Here is an 18,953-nt window from a genome sequence, read left to right as displayed (position 1 = left end):
CTATCTCAATACTCCCCAAGAGGAGCTGGAAAACATATCAGGAAAGAGGAATGTCAACTTTTTATGATACAATAAAAAGATGTGCATAAAAATAAATCTCAAATTAACATGGCTTTGTGGTTTCACTACAAAAACACAATCTTACTAGTTATTTTTGATGTAGTTTCTATTGCAAATATCTGTATGCACTTAAAATTAGACAAAACTTTTCAGCAACATGTAGGAGTTTTTAAGTCAATAATTCCTTAATATTAATGAATAAGTTCAAGTTCCACTGTCAGATACTTTCAAAAAATAAGATAATTTTTCCATGTTATAAGAAATAATCCGCCAGAGGAACTAATAGTTTGTCATCAGTTTTCAGGGATTATTGATGTAAAACAAGCCCTGATGTTTTCTGGAAAAGTCACTTATAAATTAATTGTCTTATTTCAAAAGCACTAGAAATTAGACCGAAAATACTTAATATTTTGTTTTTGCAGTGTTAAAATGTTTAGATTTTATATGGTAGGCCATAACACTTGTCAGAAAATGATGTAATCCCAGAACACTTTTCCTTTTGGTTTAGTTTCTGGAGAATGGATAACAGTCCACTGTGATGTTGTCATCGACCTCATTCTGAACATAATGAAACCTACTAAGTCCAGATTCAGAAAAATAACTTTTTTAATAAAAAATATCAGAAAACAACAAAAATCACACAGGAGGCAGAGTGAAAACCTTTAACAGATTTATATTTTGTTGTTTTCTCCTTTAAAACAGGTGAAGCAGTCTTTGTTCTGAGGCACTGGTCTGGTTTAATTTTGACCCAGCAAAATGAAACCAACTGGCACTGAAATGTGAACAATCACAAACGCATGAAAACCAAAAATATAGACGGTAAAAACTTTGAGCACCGATACCGTTAGGTTGGATTAAAGAACCGGACAGATCTCACTGCAGACAGAGAGGTGATTACAGCAGGTCTGAGTTTAAAAACTGGAGACGATGCCACATCAACGTTACTGGGACAGGGTTATGCGGAGTAATTAAAAGTTGTCAGTATGTTCCCTGTCCTAATCTTAAACTTTCTGACGTGAATGAGACATTTTAAGACTATATTAGCACTATATTTTAAGACTATATCACACAGCAGGTTTTGCTGTGTGAATGTAGTTAATAAAATATATTTTTTTTGTCACTCGAATCACTAATTAAATGCGAAATGCGACAAAAGTCAGACTTTTGTGCGACTCCAAAGCAACCCGCATGGACCTGCTGAAGCAACCCGCATGGACCTGCTGAAGAAGAACAAAAGGTCCATTTCTGATTCTACAATTCTGGATGACGACCGACAAATGTAATAATCATCCACACTGCAAAAACACAAACTCTCACCAGGTATTTATGTCTGGTTTATAGTGGAAACATCTTGGTACACTTAAAATAAGACAAAACTAACTCAACAGCATGTTTCATAATAATGATTCCCTCATATTGATAAAAAGTATCAGTTCAATTGGCAGATTATTTCACTTATAACAAGGGATAAACTTCTTGTTACAAGTGAAATAATCTGCAGGTAGAAATAGAACTGGGTTAATCGGCGACAAGCTGGACTTGGCAGGTAACGGTCGCACCATTACCTGCACCGTTACTTGGCAGGTAACGGTGCAGTGGATTGTGAAACCAGTGAAATATTCTGCCAGTGAAACCAGTGCTTGTTCATCTTTATTAATGAATTATTGACCTAAAACAAGCCGCTATCGCTGAAGAGTGAATGTCGTCTTGTTTCATCAAGATATTTGCACTGGAAACTAAATAAAAATACTTGTTAATATTTTGTGTTTTTGCAGTGTGGGTGATTATTTCATCTGCCGGTTCACACCGAGTCGTAGGATCAGAAATGGACCTGTTGTTTTAACCTACAGTCCTCCAGTTTCAGAAAACGTGTCATTTATTTGTCAGATATCCAGAGAACTCTTCCTCCTCCTCCTCTTCCTCTTCGCCCATCCAGCACTCTGTGCAGCTGCCATCTTGTCCCGACTCTGACAGACGCATCTCATCGTTCTGTTCACTTTCAGAGTCCATCTGGCTCAGAGGTTTCAGGGTGTAAGTCCTCAGAAAGCCCATGGAAGAGCTTACAGAGTCCTGATCCTCCTCTACCTCGTCTTCCTCACAAGCAGCCATCGAGGCGAAGGTGACGGAGAACAGGTTGACGTCTTCGGAGAACTCCAGAGTCTCCATTTTGATTTCCTCCTGCAGAGTTATGGAGTCCTTCTGTCCAGATTGATCTTTGTCATGAATAAAAACAGCTTCTGCTTTGGTCTCATACTGGTTGAGACCAAAGCAGTCAGACTGGAAGTCACCCTTCATCACGTCGATGTTCCCACTGCTGTCAGCAGAACCGCCGCCTGTAGAAAGTTCTGCGTTTCTGTCCATGTACAGCTTCACTGCGGCCTCCTCATCGCCGTCTTCGTCCTCTGAGCTGGTGTCCCCGGCGGGAGACGGAGACGCCGCCGGGCGGTTTCTGGTTTTTACCGTTTTGGGGATGATGGTGACCCGGTCGATGTCCGTGGTGCTCAGGGTTAGGACGTGGCTTCGCCTCAAAACGACCTGAGGAGGAGGAAATGAGAAGGCAGAAACAGGAACTGTAACTGGGAACAAACTGTGTTTAGAGAGCTGCAAGGGACAGGAGTATGGCGGCAAATTAGGACCAAAATAGATGGGGAAAAAAAGGAACACATTTCCACCAAAAATCCCAGAAAGTTTGAGAAAACTCTCAGAAATGTTCTAGAAAAAAAGACTAAAAAGTAAAAAAAAAAAGAAAATGTGCAAAAATTTTGAGAACAATCTCAGAAATTTCTATAGAAAAGTTGAAAAATTCTGAGTGTGAAATTTGCTAGAAATATCCCAGAAATTTCAAGATGAAACTCACAAGTAAAAAAATAAATAAATAATTTGCTAGAAAAAAAAAGACATTTTGAGATTAATCTCAGAAAAAAGAAAACGTTGAAATTTTCTAGTGTGGAAGGTTGAAAATTTGTTGGAAAAAAAAATTTCACATCAGTCTCAAAAATCTTGAAATTTTTTTAAACTTCTGTTTCAAAAGTTGATAATGTGTAACATTTAAAACCCAGAACATTGTTTTCAAAAGTCAAAACATTTTTAACTTTTGAGACCCAGAAATGTAATACAAGAGTTTTTGGTGGAAACTTTTTTTCTGTCTATAGTGACCCCAATATGTAAATGTCATGCAGTAACTCCCAAAGCAGGTATGAAACCAGGTAATGAGAAAAGGTACAGTTTTGTGTTTTTGCAGTGTAAGGGTGACCCAGAACATAGACAGATTATCTCACCATGAGGGCTGCAGGCATTTCCTTCAGTTTGCACAGGAATCCGGTGTAGTAGAGGCAGAACATTCCCGTCATCAGGCCAATCAGGGAAATAATCAAAACAGCTGTGATGCCGACTAAAACCAACAGTCCTGAAAACAATCATGGAATGACGAGGAATTCAGTCAGACTGGAAATGCTGGATCTGCCTTCTGACGTCACACTGGGATTTACTTTGTTTAAATGTCTATTTTTAACTCAGAGGGCTGGAAGGGACAGCAAAAATGCAAAGTCTAAACAAATAAAACAAAATTCTAAGTAAATTTTCAGCAAGATATTCAATAATTGGCTTTATTGATGGAAATTTACAAGTTCCTTTGCAGATTATTTCCCTTCAAACAAGACATTTTTTTTACTATCTTATAAGTGAAATAATTTGCCAATGGAATCACAACTTTTTCATCCATATTCAATAATTATTTATGTAAAATAAGCTCCTATAATTTTTAGGTGAATTCTAAGTTAGTTTTGTCATATTTCAAGTGTATTAAACATATTTTCAGTAGAAATTAAACCCCAAATACTTTTTTGTGGTTTTGCAGTGTAGGTTGAAGAACTGTTTCTATTTTACAGTGTTATTACAGCATTTTCATTGTAAAAACACAACATTATAGAAAGTTTTTTTGGTTTAGTTTTGACTTTGAATATATTTTTACACCTTAAAAATGACAAAACAAACTTACAGGTAACTTCAGCTAAATATATCTGCCTGTTTTAAATGAATAATTCCTTAGTATTAATGAAATAGTGCTTGTTTCATTAGCAGATTTGTTTCACTTATAAACAAGAAAAATGACTTAACATTAATCTGCAAGTGGAAGCAGTCATTTTTTGTGAATATTAAAGAATTATTGATTTAAAACAAGAAAAGTTTCTTGTAAGTCAGTCTTGTCTTGTTTAGACTTTGTGTTTTTACAGTGTATTGTACTTTATTGAATAGAATCAGTTGCGGCGGTCCAGCTCACTGTAATCTGGTTCTGGAATGCTGGTAAAGGTGCATTTCCACCCGGTCGGCCGCGTGTTTTGGTTCGTTCGGCACTTGGGATGCACCTGTATGCAGTATTCCACATTTTTCTCCAGGTGGCTGAGGTTGAAGCTCCTTTCAACTGTCTGCTCCTGAAAATGATTGAGACGTTAGGGTTAGGGTCACCAAAAAAACATCAACTTGTTGCCAAAAACCAGCTGGGTGTTTTTAAAAAATTTTTTATAAAGGGCTTGGTTTGTTTTTAGAAGCAGTTGAAACCCGAATGGAAAACTGAAAAAAGTGATGCGTTTGAATCATACGTCTCCATTAAACCTCTAAAGGTGGAGATTGTGTTAGCTATGGTTTCTTTCGCTTTATATCAAAATGGCTTCACATTCAGCAAACTGCTAGATTGTAATATTGTCGCTAATAAAAAAGTTTTCTGGATCATTTGAAGCATCTTTCAGTTTCAGTTTGGAAAACAACAGCATGAGAAACTGAAATAGTTTCTTTTCCTAGTTATCGCTACTGTCAGGTAACAAAAACATGAACAGCATCCTCCTTTCCTACAAAGATAAAATATGTAGTTTAAAATGTAGAAGGTATTTTTAACCAATCTTTGAATGGAGTTTCATCAGTAAAGTCAAGCTTCAGAACAGAAAATCCTGAGCAAAAGAGAAAATAGAACAGAGATTGCTCACAGGAGGAAATCAGAAGAAAATCTTTGCTGTATATAAGAGAAATTTGACACAAGATATGTATTTTACCTGAAATTTTATGTCATTTCTTTTCTTCAAGTGCACTATGAAGCTGAAATCATAGTGAATCCCATGTTTCTTTGTGTATGAATCTATTGGCATTGAAATGTTCCCCTGGATGCAGGTTCCACATCCGGCCACCGAGAGCAGCGGAGGACCAATCACAGCTTTCCACACAAAAAATACAAGTTAGTTTTATACAACATTATGAGGGCCACTGTAAACAGAAAAAAAAATCTGAAATTTTTAGATTAATCTCAGGAATTTTCTTTAAAAAAAAGAGGAAATTTCTGAGTTAAAAAACCGAAACATTTCTAGAAAAAAAAACGTTGAAATTTCTGTGATTCTAAGGTTGAAAATTTGCCAGAATAGATTCAGAAATTTTGAGATTATTTATAACTGAAGTTTATGAATCTAAAAAGTTGAGACATTGCTGAAAAAAACCCTCAAATTTTCCAGAATAAAAACTCAGAAATAGAGATTCATCTCAGAAATGTTCTTGGAAACAAAAAATTCTGACTGACAAAAGACAAAATTTTCAACTTACTCTCCTCTAAGGGGCTAAAGGTGACTGTTTGACTTTGAGAAGAGTTTGTGTTGTTGTAGGACGCCTGAACAAACAGTTGGTGCGTCCGGTCGGGTTTCAGCTCCAGCTTGAAGGACGTTGATGTTACTGGTTTTTTAGAGAGCTGCTTCGGCAGTTTGCCCCTGAAGAAAACAGAAACTGCTAATTTCATCTCTGTGCAGCAAAAGCGACAGAACAACAGACACTCACACCAGTGGAAGGAGTTTAGCGATGCTTTTGCCCTGTTTTGGGTTCAGCCTGGTGCGATCATTTAACCTGAAACGATTTAAAAGCAGGACTTGGTTGCACACGTTTCACTGCTTTCAGGCATTTGAGCAACCTGTGACACCTCGGACCGCAGGACTTCACTGTCCCGACTTGGCCAGGTAGCCAAGGAACAACTTTTTATTTTGGGTTCTTCTATGGCTTTTCTCACTCGTGGCGTCCCTCAAGGCTCTATTCTTGGTCCACTGCTTTATAAACTTTACTACTTTTACTATGTAGCACTAAAATTAGTGGATATTCTACTATTTTGCTGATACTATTTCTGATCTATTTGCCAGTTGGGCAAGATAATCACTCTTCAACTATCTGGATTATATTAAAAGTAGGTAGAAAAGAAAATGACAATCCTGACCCTTTGCTGTCAGGAAAATGTTTTACTTTAAATTATACAGACTGCTGTGAAATCCAGTTTTTTCCAATCAAGAGGAATAACCAGGATGACGTCATATCTTCCAACCAAAGATCTTGAAAAAGTGATTCATGCCGTTATTAACTCTCGGTTGGATTCTCGTAATTCATCGTATGTTGGGTTAGATAAATCATCTCTGCATCGCCTACACACCAGAATCTGGTTCTGGCTTCATGTTAGTTTAGGATTGACTTTAACCCTTAAATGCTTCATTTTAAGGCCGTATATTCCTGACATTAACATCCACACTCCAGTAAGAGCACCAAATCTTTTAAATCTTTTCTTGCAATGATCAGTTTTTGGTGATTATAAATTAGCTTTTTGTTTAGACTTTATTTTAAAATACGGATCTCAGTAGTTTTATGTTTTGAATCTTTGTGGTTCCTTTGTTGTTTTTGATCAATTTAATAAACGTTTTTTTATCTGAGGGGGGAATTTGGGTCACATGTTTAAAATAAGATCCTCATGTGATGATTTACAGTTTGATTTAGAAACAGGGTGAAGTTTAGGGAACTGATTCCACTCTAAAGTCTAAACCAGCAGCAAAACATCCGGATCAAATCACATTTGATTTTTATTTTCTATTCCAGTTACAGCTAGAAACATTTTCTATTATGATAAAAATAATGATTTGTTGTTGTTTCAATAAATTCCAATGTTATGAAAACCCCAAAACTATCACTAATGTTCAAATTGTCACATTTTAATCAGTTTTGGACATTAAAAATGTTTTCCAGTGTTAAATATTCTCTAGAAATTAAAGTTTTTTTCAATCTTTGAGTGTGTGCTTGCATTAATATCCCATTACTATTATTATTATAGTTGAAAATTGTCTCAAAATGACAATATTAGTATTTATGTCACAATAATTTCTAGGACAATTTATCTTCCAGCAATACTTGCCATAATGACGGCTAATGACGCAAACCTACAAGCATAAAGTTACCTAAAGAAGGAACATTATATAGTTCTTATCACTTTTTATCATTATCACAAAAATAACAAAAACAGTTTTTACCTATTCAGTTAACAAAAATGTCTTCTCAATTTCAGTTTCTGTTATTTCTAGGTAACTATGACACAAACAACTGTTAAATACAGAAAATGCCATTTTTTGCACGATGGTCACGCAGATATTGTATTAAAATATGGCCAACTCCCAGCTCCAGTATTTCCCTGCAGGGCCAGACAGTATTAACTACGTCTCTAATCATTAAAATAATGAATAGTTTTAGTGATCACTTAGAGATGAAGAACAAAAAAAAACCCGTTAGAAATGCCGCATTCATCATGATTTCCATGTAAAAATGAATCACATGTACAGACGGGCGCGACGCCTGTGAGGGCGAGGCCTGAAACCGAAACCCCAGCCAGGTGACGCTTTCAGAGAGCAGCGGGGCTCTGTGCGGCAGCAGCAGCCCCTCGAGGCGCTGCGGGATGGAAACGGCGCTCGCTGCAGGAGGGACGCCTGGGAGGGAGTCAGAAACCAACCGCCATGCGTCAGATGTTCCATCAAAGAGGCTCCAGTCAACCGCATGTTCATCTGAGTGAAAACGTGACCAGATTAGAAGGTCGCGGTCGACATGGAGGACAGAAAAACTCACTTTCTGACGTGAATGCAGAAAATATCCACATCATTATAGCTCAGTTTTATTTTGTTGTTTGATTGTCTTGGTTTTTAAGAGAGTGTTTGCTCGGTTTTATTAGTTATAGGCGCGCAAGAGGCATGTCATTGTTTACGTTCAGAAATTTACCACATGCGCCCAACGATGCAGTAGAATATTTACGTTAACAAAATGAAACCCGGAGATTTCGTATTATTAATTTAGCGCAACAGCAATGGGAAAAATAACACAGAAAAACCTCTTAATAACAACTTAAAACCACTCATTCATTTTTTTAAAGATGTTATATGAAATGTGTGTTAATTTTTATAATCAATATCTGCAGTTTGATTTAACGACAGCTGGCATAAACTGCTTGTTCGGGGAAAAAATCTCAGTAGTTTGAAAGACTAACGAATAAATTTATAAACACAAAAACAAAAGACATTACATCTACATTTTCAGTAAGTTTTAGTTGCATAAACGCACAAAACCAGTTTCTTAGAGATTTTTTCCTCTTAACTATCAGATGAAGCTTTCATTTCAATTTTTGTTCCTCCTACAGAGAAATACACACAAAAACATCCTTTTCATTCCACAGAATACTAGGAAATATTGTTTATGTTCTAAAAAAATGACAAAAATTGGGAAATGTGTCAAATGTGGTCGTCCTGGAAACCTGACAATTTGAACTGCAAACCACAAACTCAAATAAGACGAGCAGAAAACATCTGCTCACGTCTCACTTCTTCATTCCCTCCATAAAAGAGGAACAAAATGTCCTGAAGGTTTGATTTAAAGCGACGTGTGGAAACTGCATGGCTCAATGTTATTTTGCTTGACAGAAGTCAAACGTGGCGTAAACAGATTTGAGGTGCTGATTATATCAGATAAAGCAACAGAAACCAGATCTAGCAGCCAAGAGACAGAAAGCTGACTCGGCCTGATGAGTGAAAATTTGAGTTTTTAAAGGAAATTAAATGGTAAACCAATTAAAGGGACAGCTGAAGTTATGTTACACTAATAATAATAATAATAATAATAATCTAGGAACACATATGGTTGTTGCTTTGCACACAAAGCAACAAGTATAGAGGAGAACCACGACTGAATGCCAGCAGAAGAGGAGCTTCTGGGTCCAAACTGACGGGATAACATGCAGCAGAGCATTCTGGGATTTGTAGTTGTTGGAGAAATTATATTATTAATCAAATATTCGTTATTCTCATATAATCTTATAGTATTATCTTCTTTTATACTTTTATTGTTCAATCTCATTATAGGTTTAAGAATGTTTCTATATTGTTGATTTGCTCTGATTCCTTTCTCAGAAGGCCTCTCTGATTGAAAGCAGAGACAGTGTTTTATTGAAGTGTTATCTCTTGACCAGGAGTTCTGCTTCGTTGAGTTGCTGGACTGCTGCAAAACTGCCATTGTGAAGATTCACTACATAATCTGTTAGACTTTGTGTCCGGAACGAGATTATCTTGTGCAAGATAATTTGTGTATCAGTTAGTAAATGAGAATTGACGTGTGATGAATTGGTTTCCCTCCCTTTAGAGCTACAGCGTCCTGAAAACAATAAAAAGAGAGGAGTGGACAAATGTGCTTCAGAGCGATAGGAGATTGTAACTGAAGCACATCTCTGTCTGTTCTCCTCGCGAGTAGCAAGAATACTGACTCTTTTGTCTTTTCTGTCTTTGTTAAAGTATTTTCAACAGGTGTTTAACCCTAACAGTAGTGGTTGTGGTGCATGAGCTGTAGATTAACCACAACAATCCAGTTGTTTAACAGATTAATCGTCAGCATTCTGATATTTTATGCTGCAGCTCTTAAAGATTAAAGCTTAATCCGCACCGATCCCGGGTTCAGTGTGGACATGAAAATATTTGTTTGGCCAAATTTTCTGCAGTTTTCAACCATGAAGGAAAAAATAAACAAACACTACAAACCCAGAGAGCCTCCAGCTTCTTTACGAAAATCTGGTAATCGTGGAGCGAACAGAGACGGAGGGAGATGCAAAAACAACATGCAAATAATAATAATTTGTTTAAAGTGTGCCATGAAAGAGAAGGACTGAGTGCAGAAAAAGCACGAATCAGCAACTTTCTACAGCGCATAAACGGCTCCCAAAGTGCTGCTGTTTATAGCTATAAATACGTTAAAAATGTGAAATATTACGAAGACTTTATCAAAATAAGAATAAATCTATACAAATTTAACAGTTTTATCATTTTTAAAAACCCTTCAGAAGGTTAGCATAGCTCTACGTCTTTACAAAACATGTTTACAATTTTTTGCACAAAATCGTTCTCAGATAATAAGATTTTAGGGAATCTTGTCACTTTAAAACCCAAATAAGGCGTTGTTGGCCACAACCCCCAACTCAGCGTTTACATTTGGACTAGAAAATATCTACAAACAGATCCACAATTATACTGCCACGCATCTTTGACAAGCAGAAGTAGAGCTTCCTTCACAACCAATAAGAATGCAGCGAGTGTTTTCAGGTTGGTGAGTCAACAATAAATTTCTGTCAATGTACGGATGTCTTTCAGATAAATATCTAAAAATTTATGGGATAACATTTTTCTATTTTTGTAAAAACATTTGAATATGCAGCAATCTGACAAAAGATTACAAACAGATTGAATTAGTGCAAATATGGGCGGTAAAATCAGCTGACCAAATGTGTTGGTGCTCCTTGTTGGGTTGCAAGGCGACGGGCTGGGCACTGCTTGGAATAACGGAGGAATGTGAAGCTGGTTTTACGGTTAGGAAGACATATAAAGTCCCACACCACTTCCTTAAATGAACTGCTTAATGTTTCCTTACAGGAATCACCTGCAACATTATTATTGTTATTTTTATTTTAACCACAGCAGCGTCTGTAAAGCCAAAGAGGCAGGGGATTTATTTTTTGGGCAACTCTGGCATTAGGCTGAGCTGGTTCTTCTTCATTTCACAGGAGCTCAGACGTCTGCGAGGTTTCTCGCAGAAAGAGGAAATCTGTCCGTTTGTGAAAAAGCAGCAGACGGCAGTGGAAACTCCCTCAGAATCACTGCGGCGAGTTTAGATCAATGAAGAAAAAAACAATAGCAAAAAAATAAGCTCTGAATTTGAGGTTTGGTTCTGGTTCTGTTTGACTTTGAGCTTGGTGAAATGTTTTTAGTTGATGCTCTGAGAGGAAATAAGTCAGCACTGAGGCGTTTCCTGTAGCAAAGAAGAAATGTTGGGGAAGAAAAACTTCCATCTGTGGCGGTCAGTTTTTTAACGAGACGGAAAATATCATTAAACACACAAATCCTGTAATTTCCTGCAGTTCTGCAAAATAAACTCCCCAAGGCAGAATATGCAACTTTACAAAACCTGTCTGAGGAATATTTCAATTATCAGAGCCATAAAAATGAGAAACGTTGCTCTGAACTTTGCAAAAACTGGTTTTAATGAGACATTTTCTCCTTTTCTTCAACGTGAGATCACTTTATGACACACAGCCGGTGTGAATTTTAAAATATTTTATAATACTCTAAATTCATAGTTATTTAAAGTTATTATTAAAACTTATTTTTAAACATAGTCCAGTGTTTTCCAACTGGGTGATTTAAAAACTTATTTCCTCAAAGACCGACTATTTTAACTGTCAGTTAGAAATCAGTTAGAGTCAAATTACCTCCAAGTTTTCCCAAAGAACGGATCAATATCTAAGAATAGACGCAGCAACCAGCCATGACAGGTCCTCTACCGTGCTTAAGTTACATAAAGAGAACAGTGCTGCAACTAATGAGTGTTTTAGTAACTGATTAATCGACTATTCTGATGATTAATCGGATAAAGAAATGGAAAATATTAGAGATGCATTAAAAAACAAAAATAAACAATTCAATTTCTTTTTCAATTAAGAAAAGAAACATAATTTTTTAGTAAATATCTTTTTTTAAGCGGAATTTTTCATTTAACGATTAACCGATTACTAAATTAGTTGATAATTATATCAATAAACGATTAATCCCGATTAATCGTTTCAGCCACAAAACAGAATTTTTGTTTTTTAATTCTGAAATTTTTTTCTCTTGTGGAAGAGGATTGGAGCTACTGGGGAAAAAAACTGAATTATTACATTACTCTAAAAAATTTTTGAGTAAAATTCTGACTTTTTTGCAGAATTTAAAACTTTTCCCCCTCAGTATTCTGATGTTTGGTAGAATATGACCTTTTGTTGCAGAAATGTGACTTTTGTTCCTCAGAATTCAGATTTTTTTCTACATAATTCTGACTTTTCATTGAATTTGACTTTTTTCACAGAATTCTGACTTTTGTTCCTCATAATTCCGACGTTTTTAAAAAAATAAAATTCTGACTTTTTCTCAGAATTTTAACTTTTTTTCCGCAGAATTGAATTTTTTTCCTCAGAATTTTGACTTTAATCTTCTGAGATAAAAAAAAAATCTAAATTCCTGTTTTTTTCAGTGGCTCTAATTGTCTTCCATATTTTCTGCATTCTTGTTTTGAAAACGGATCGGCACCCCGCTGTGTGTTGGATAATATTTGTTGTTGCCAAAGCAAAATGGGAGCAAAACGGTTTCAGATGTTGGGGAGGAAATGACAGGAAAGTTTGAAGAAAGTGGGATGAATCACCTCCGATAGATCCAGAACTGCGTCCCGGTCGGGCTGCCGGGGCCCGGATCCCAGCGCAGGACGTGCTGGAAGTTCAGAGACTCCACTGTGACGTTCACTGGAGCCGGAAGGGAAGCGACAGCTGCGGAGAACCGGCGGAGACACACCTGAGTAAAGGTAAGGAGACGAGAGGTCCACCTGGATGACGCGCTTTGCTCACCTGGAGGGGGCAGAGGAATCAGGAAGATGAGAAGAAATGCGTTCATTCTCCAGGGATCCGACAAGATCCGGTCATCGGGAAGACGTTCACAACTAGAGCCGGCAGCTGATTTCACATCCTGGGGCTTAAAACGGTCCGAGAGTTCGCAGAGACTTTAACCCTCATGTTTTACCCTCATGTTGACTGGAGAACCGGTTCCCAGTTAAAAAGGAACCGAGAGTCAAATATCTACTCAAACTGGGAACGACCCACGGAGGTCACGTGTTCCCACGGAGCGAGTCAACAAATCTCAGAAAGAAAAACGAAATCTTACTTCAATAACAACTGGAGCTCCTGAGTGACGAAAACCTGAGCTTCCGGCCAGCCCTTTCAGAATAAAAGCTCGTTTCAGATGTGAAAGGTTACATCAGCCTTCAGAATAAAAGTCTGCCCTCATGAGCTTTAGAGAAAACTTTTAAAGTGTTGTTAGTTTATTTGTGCTGCATATAAAAGTAGGACAGAGTGTTAGAGCCATGCAAAAACAAAATAAATTTAAAACATCTGAAATTTTCTAGAAAAAATGTGAAAAGTTTGAGAAATTGAAAATTCAAAAATATATTGATCTGTCTCATAAACTTTTGACAAAATTCTGTTTGAAAAGTTGATTTTGTTTTAATTTTGGAAACTTTCAAAGTTTTCACTGGCTTTTTTTAAGATTAATTTTAAAGTTTTAGAGATTTTTTTTAAAGAAATCTTTTAAACTCAGACATGTCCTTCAGTCCTGCAGCACTAACATAACATCATAGAAATGCGATGTTTTTGCTTCTAAAGGCAATACAATAAAGATATTGTTTAAATTAGGAGAATAAAGTCATGACAAGTCATATCAGCAGGTCAAAGTCGTAAAATTACAAGTAAAAAGTTTTTTTGATACTTTGATCAATTTAGCCAGATCTGATATTTTGTCTTTAAAACAGACACTGTCGCTCTCAATCATTTGAAAGTTTGAAATGATTCATGTTACTATTATAATTTAAAACATTACTTCTCTTGATATACAACCTTATTCTGGTAATTTTATGACTTTGTTCTCCTAATTGTATCACTCTACATCACACGTGTACAAACCTAAGGCCTGCGGGCCAAATCCGGTCCGCCAAAGCTATTTCAGGGCCACAGAAATGTAACTTCAAGATGACGGTTATTTGCTTAGATACTATTTTATCAGCCAATCAAATCTGTTTTTATTTGTATTGTGCTAAATGACATCAATGTTTTTTTTTAATATTCAAACTGCTTTTTCATTACATCCATAATCTTTCAGCTAACGCAGAAAATAATGACTGATATACAACTTTGATTCTTTAATTTAGCTTTACGATGAATGCATTTTATCTCAGGTATTTTTTAGGTATTTTATTCCAAAGGTTTTGCAGATTTATGGCCATAAGCAGGTTTGTTATGACAGGTTTAACTCTTTGGCTCATAAAGTTTAATGACTCGTCACATAAAGTGTTAAATATTAGCCAACGCCATAAACTTCATCTTAAGCCATTAACTGAAAATGCAAAACAAGAATAATATAATGACATAACTTTAGAAAAATAAACTAATCATTAAAGTTTGCTCTGTACATTTTACTCACATGTTCAACAATAAATTAAGAATGCAAGACTTTAAATAGCCAGATATTTAACAGGAAACAGAAGAAATATTTCAGACCCAAAACTTAGAAACGGCTTTTTATGTTTGCTTTTTGAGATGAAATGCAAACTGATTGCAAATTGTTATTATTTTTCATCAACAATAATAACATACGTGTGACTGTTTCTTTGAAAAAACTTGCTTTGTTTATTAAGTTAATTAAATAAATTTACCTAAGAAAATAATTACTGGAATGATGTGGTTGGTGTTTTTTCTATGGACATATTTAAATAAAAAACATTTATTTTTAAAAGGAGATTTTAATTTGTCTGCAATAATTTTCCAGGAGGTTATAAAGTTATTTAAATAATAAAAAATAGAATCAAATACATGCAAATATTTGTAACATGTAATAAAAATTTAGAAAACAACAAACACACAAAAATGAAAGTGAATCTTTATCTTTTTTTCAGTGTTTGTTGTTTTTTTAACACGTGGCAAAGTGACAGATTTTATTTTTGTGGTTTCCTTTTGAGGTCAGGACTGATTAGGTTTCTTCATTGTGACCTCTACTGCCCCCTGGAGGCGGCAGCCGTCCACTGCAGGCTGGAATAACAAGAAGGATTTCCTTTTTTAATGCTGGTGCGCCCCCTGCTGTTCAATGACGGGAGTAAAGCGTTTGTTTCCCAAGATTGAAAGAAATCAGTCAATCTTAGAAAAACAGGAATGTTTGAACTTTATTTTGAAAATCTAGAATCAAAACATCTTTTCAGTTTATGTTGGTTTTAATTAACAAAACTGATTTCCAGAGTTTTTTGGGTTTTTTTCAGTATTTTGGAACTTCTTGAGGTCATGAAGCCTCTGTGCAGATGTGCCACAACAACACAGAAATAAGTTAACTTAAGTTAAATCTTTTTTAAAGAGATTAATGCTTTATATGAACAAGTCTAAAGAGTAAAATATTACAGGTTGACATTTAAATAAAAATATGATTAGCAAATGTTTCATTTTCATTTTCAGTGTCCGATTAATCCAGCTAAAGCATGTTACGAAGAAAAATATGAGTAAATAAATAAATAAATAAAAAATAAAAAACAAAGGTTTCTGATTTCCAAGAATCAAAACTTAGCGAGAAAAAAATTAAGAAATTTTGAGATTAATTTCAGAAAATGTGAAAGATTTTGGAAATTTTCTGAATTTCCAAAATTGGATTCCTATCCAATTTTTGACTTTTAAAGCTCTGAAATTTTCTGGATTTTTCAAGAAGATTGCTGATATTAATCTAAGAATATTTTAGTTTTTTGGCAGAAATTTAAAGATGTCTTTCTATTTCCTTGACCTACACCGTTTTTATGGCAACACAAGAAAACAATCTGTTTTATTTTCTAAACAAATAAAACATTTCTTACCCGCAAAGTGAGATCGTTCCTTCAAGAACAACAGAGCTCTAGGTAAACTTCACTAAATCATGCAAACATGCAGCCAACCTGTCTGTGATGTTAAGACATTGATGTTAGTTTATGTTTGATAATTCATTCATTTTCTCATCCGTTTTTCATGATGGAGACCAAAAGCAAAAACTTTTTTCACCCACCTCTTTGTTCCAAACAGCTCAGAAACTTGACTTTATTTAAAAACAACCAAGAAATTTTGTTGTGTTATTGTTCTGTGTTGTGTTGTTGTTCTGTGTTGTTGTTCTGTGTTGTGTTGTTGTTCTGTGTTGTGTTGTTGTTCTGTGTTGTGTTGTTGTTCTGTGTTGTTGTTCTGTGTTGTGTTGTTGTTCTGTGTTGTGTTGTTGTTCTGTGTTGTGTTGATGTTCTGTGTTGTGTTATTGTTCTGTGTTGTGTTGTTGTTCTGTGTTGTTGTTCTGTGTTGTGTTGTTGTTCTGTGTTGTGTTGATGTTCTGTGTTGTTGTTCTGTGTTGTGTTGTTGTTCTGTGTTGTGTTATTGTTCTGTGTTGTGTTGATGTTCTGTGTTGTGTTGTTGTTCTGTGTTGTGTTGTTGTTCTGTGTTGTGTTGTTGTTCTGTGTTGTTGTTCTGTGTTGTGTTGATGTTCTGTGTTGTTGTTCTGTGTTATTGTTCTGTGTTGTGTTGTTGTTCTGTGTTGTGTTATTGTTCTGTGTTGTGTTGATGTTCTGTGTTGTGTTGTTGTTCTGTGTTGTTGTTCTGTGTTGTGTTATTGTTCTGTGTTGTGTTATTGTTCTGTGTTGTGTTATTGTTCTGTGTTGTGTTGTTGTTCTGTGTTGTGTTGTTGTTCTGTGTTGTTGTTCTGTGTTGTGTTATTGTTCTGTGTTGTGTTATTGTTCTGTGTTGTGTTATTGTTCTGTGTTGTGTTGTTGTTCTGTGTTGTGTTGTTGTTCTGTGTTGTGTTATTGTTCTGTGTTGTGTTGTTGTTCTGTGTTGTGTTGTTGTTCTGTGTTGTGTTGTTCTGTGTTGTGTTGTTGTTCTGTGTTGTGTTGTTGTTCTGTGTTGTGTTGATGTTCTGTGTTGTGTTGATGTTCTGTGTTGTGTTGTTGTTCTGTGTTATTGTTCTGTGTTGTGTTATTGTTCTGTGTTGTGTTGTTGTTCTGTGTTGTTGTTCTGTGTTGTGTTGTTGTTCTGTGTTGTGTTGTTGTTCTGTGTTGTGTTATTGTTCTGTGTTGTGTTGTTGTTCTGTGTTGTGTTATTGTTCTGTGTTGTGTTATTGTTCTGGATGTCCTCCTCTGCGGCGGACAGGAAGTTGGCTGAGGGGAATGATGACAGCTGTGAGCTGCAGATGGATTTGTTTAATGTGAAACAGGAACTAAATGTTTCTGAAGGGAGAAGATTTTCACCCAGAAGAAAACAGGAAGTTTTTCAACGGGACCTGCTGTTCAAAATTCACATCCTGCACATTTTTATCCTTCCATTTGTTTCAAATTGAGGAACACCGTTACCTAGCAACCCAGGCAGAGTTCTTAGGTTACTTAGCAACCAAGGCAGAGTTCTAATGTTACCTAGCAACCCGGGTAGAGTTCTAACGTTACCTAGCAACCAAAGCGACACTTTATGCGCTCAAAATGGCTGCTGGAAAGGTGAAGTAAGCAGCAGCTAAATGTGGATTTAAAGAGACAAGAGGCTCCAAAAAAAAACAGGCAAACATTATTATATTTAATGTGATAATCTAAGAATTATTCTGTTTAAAAAGAAGAAAAGCAGTGAACATGATTAAAACCTTTTCAGAAGGTTTTAATAGAATAAAACCTTCTAAAAAGTAAAAAGCTTATTTTTACACATTTAAGAACAATTGCCTTTGGCATTTTTATACAAATGTTACAAAATGTTTTATATTAGAACATTTAAATTAAAACATCATAAATGACATAAGAATCACAAAAGACACCAAAATAATTAAAACACATAACAATCTAAGACTAAGGAAATAATAAAAACACAAAAGAAATTAAAACATTAAAAGGTTGTTGTTTTTTTTAATTAAAGTTAATTTTAGTCAATCATTTAAATGAAACAATAAATAAGCTAATCTGGTAAAAATCAGTTCTTCCATTTAATGCCACCAGTTCACACTTCTGCCTCTGGGTGGCGCAACAAAACAGTACAAATCATTACCTCCTCTGTTAATTTCTATATCCTTAAAATGCAAATTATTATGACTTGTTTTCCTGAATTTATAGCAACTTTTCATCAGTAAGGAGTTTAATTAGAACATTTTGCCTTTCTAATGTTAATTTTAACCATTTTTAACCAAGTTTGTTTTTAAATCTGTTTTCAGAGTTTTGTAGCAGAGAAAGGAAAGCGTCATTAATTTAATCACAAGTTAATGTATCTGTTCTGCATACTTTCAGCCCCATTTCACAAACAAAACACAGTCAACATGAGCTGCACCAGATCAGCTTGTAGGACTTTCTGTTACACAAGCAAACATGTTTCCATTTAAGCAGAAAAAAGCATCTTGTGAAGATCTGAACAGATGTTGTGTTGACTCAAAGTGAAACTGAACATTTGTGTGTGGAAGTGCAGACAGTCGCAGCGCTGAGAAGTCCAGAGTTTATATAAAGAAAACCCAACAGCTCTGCAGGATCTATTTTTAGACAATGTCATGTGAATCAGATGGAGAACAAGCGATGAGGGAATTTTAACGTCCAACAAACAGAAACGACTGTTTGTTGGAAAGCTGAAGGAAAACTCACAGCAGCTCCATTGTTACTGGTCATTAAACAGCGTGTTGCAACATGAACATTTTTCAGTGTAGATAATTCACTTCCTGACGAAATAAACTTTTATTAGATAGTAAAGTCCTGACCACAGGCAGGTAAACCGTCTCCGTCTCAGTGGGTGGGACGTTTAAAACAGCAGCATGGCATAGTCAAAGCATCTCCACATGTGGAGCAACGCCATGGTCCCGGTCCGCAGGCGGCCATGGTCCGCCAATGGCAGTCCAAAAAAGGAACTGGAGAACAAGAGGTGAGGTTATGGCTCCTTGGACCATGGAGAAGGAACATCGTCTGGCGATGTTCAGACCGTCTGTATGTTTCACAAGAAAAGGACATGGAAT

The 18,953-nt window shown here is 35.8% G+C and overlaps 1 protein-coding gene across 1 annotated transcript; it reads right to left on the bottom strand.

Annotated features, from left to right (window-relative positions):
• Positions 1–1,277: 1,277 nt before the first annotated feature.
• On the bottom strand, positions 1,278–13,272 carry LOC129374432 (interferon alpha/beta receptor 2-like). The gene is made up of 7 exons (XM_055052839.1): positions 12,797–13,272; positions 12,598–12,718; positions 5,644–5,804; positions 5,106–5,263; positions 4,340–4,490; positions 3,339–3,466; positions 1,278–2,595 (listed from the first exon to the last, which is right to left on the bottom strand). Exons 1-7 carry the CDS (start codon positions 12,840–12,842, stop codon positions 1,933–1,935), a joined length of 1,428 nt encoding a protein of 475 aa, XP_054908814.1. The 5' UTR covers positions 12,843–13,272; the 3' UTR covers positions 1,278–1,932.
• Between the last annotated feature and the right edge of the window lie 5,681 nt (positions 13,273–18,953).

The sequence above is a fragment of the Poeciliopsis prolifica genome, unplaced genomic scaffold, assembly GCF_027474105.1.
Source record: "Poeciliopsis prolifica strain line A6 unplaced genomic scaffold, Auburn_PproV2 SCAFFOLD036, whole genome shotgun sequence".
NCBI lineage: Eukaryota > Metazoa > Chordata > Actinopteri > Cyprinodontiformes > Poeciliidae > Poeciliopsis > Poeciliopsis prolifica.
Note: the sequence above shows the minus strand (reverse complement) of the source record. Positions and strands in the feature narration are given on the sequence as shown.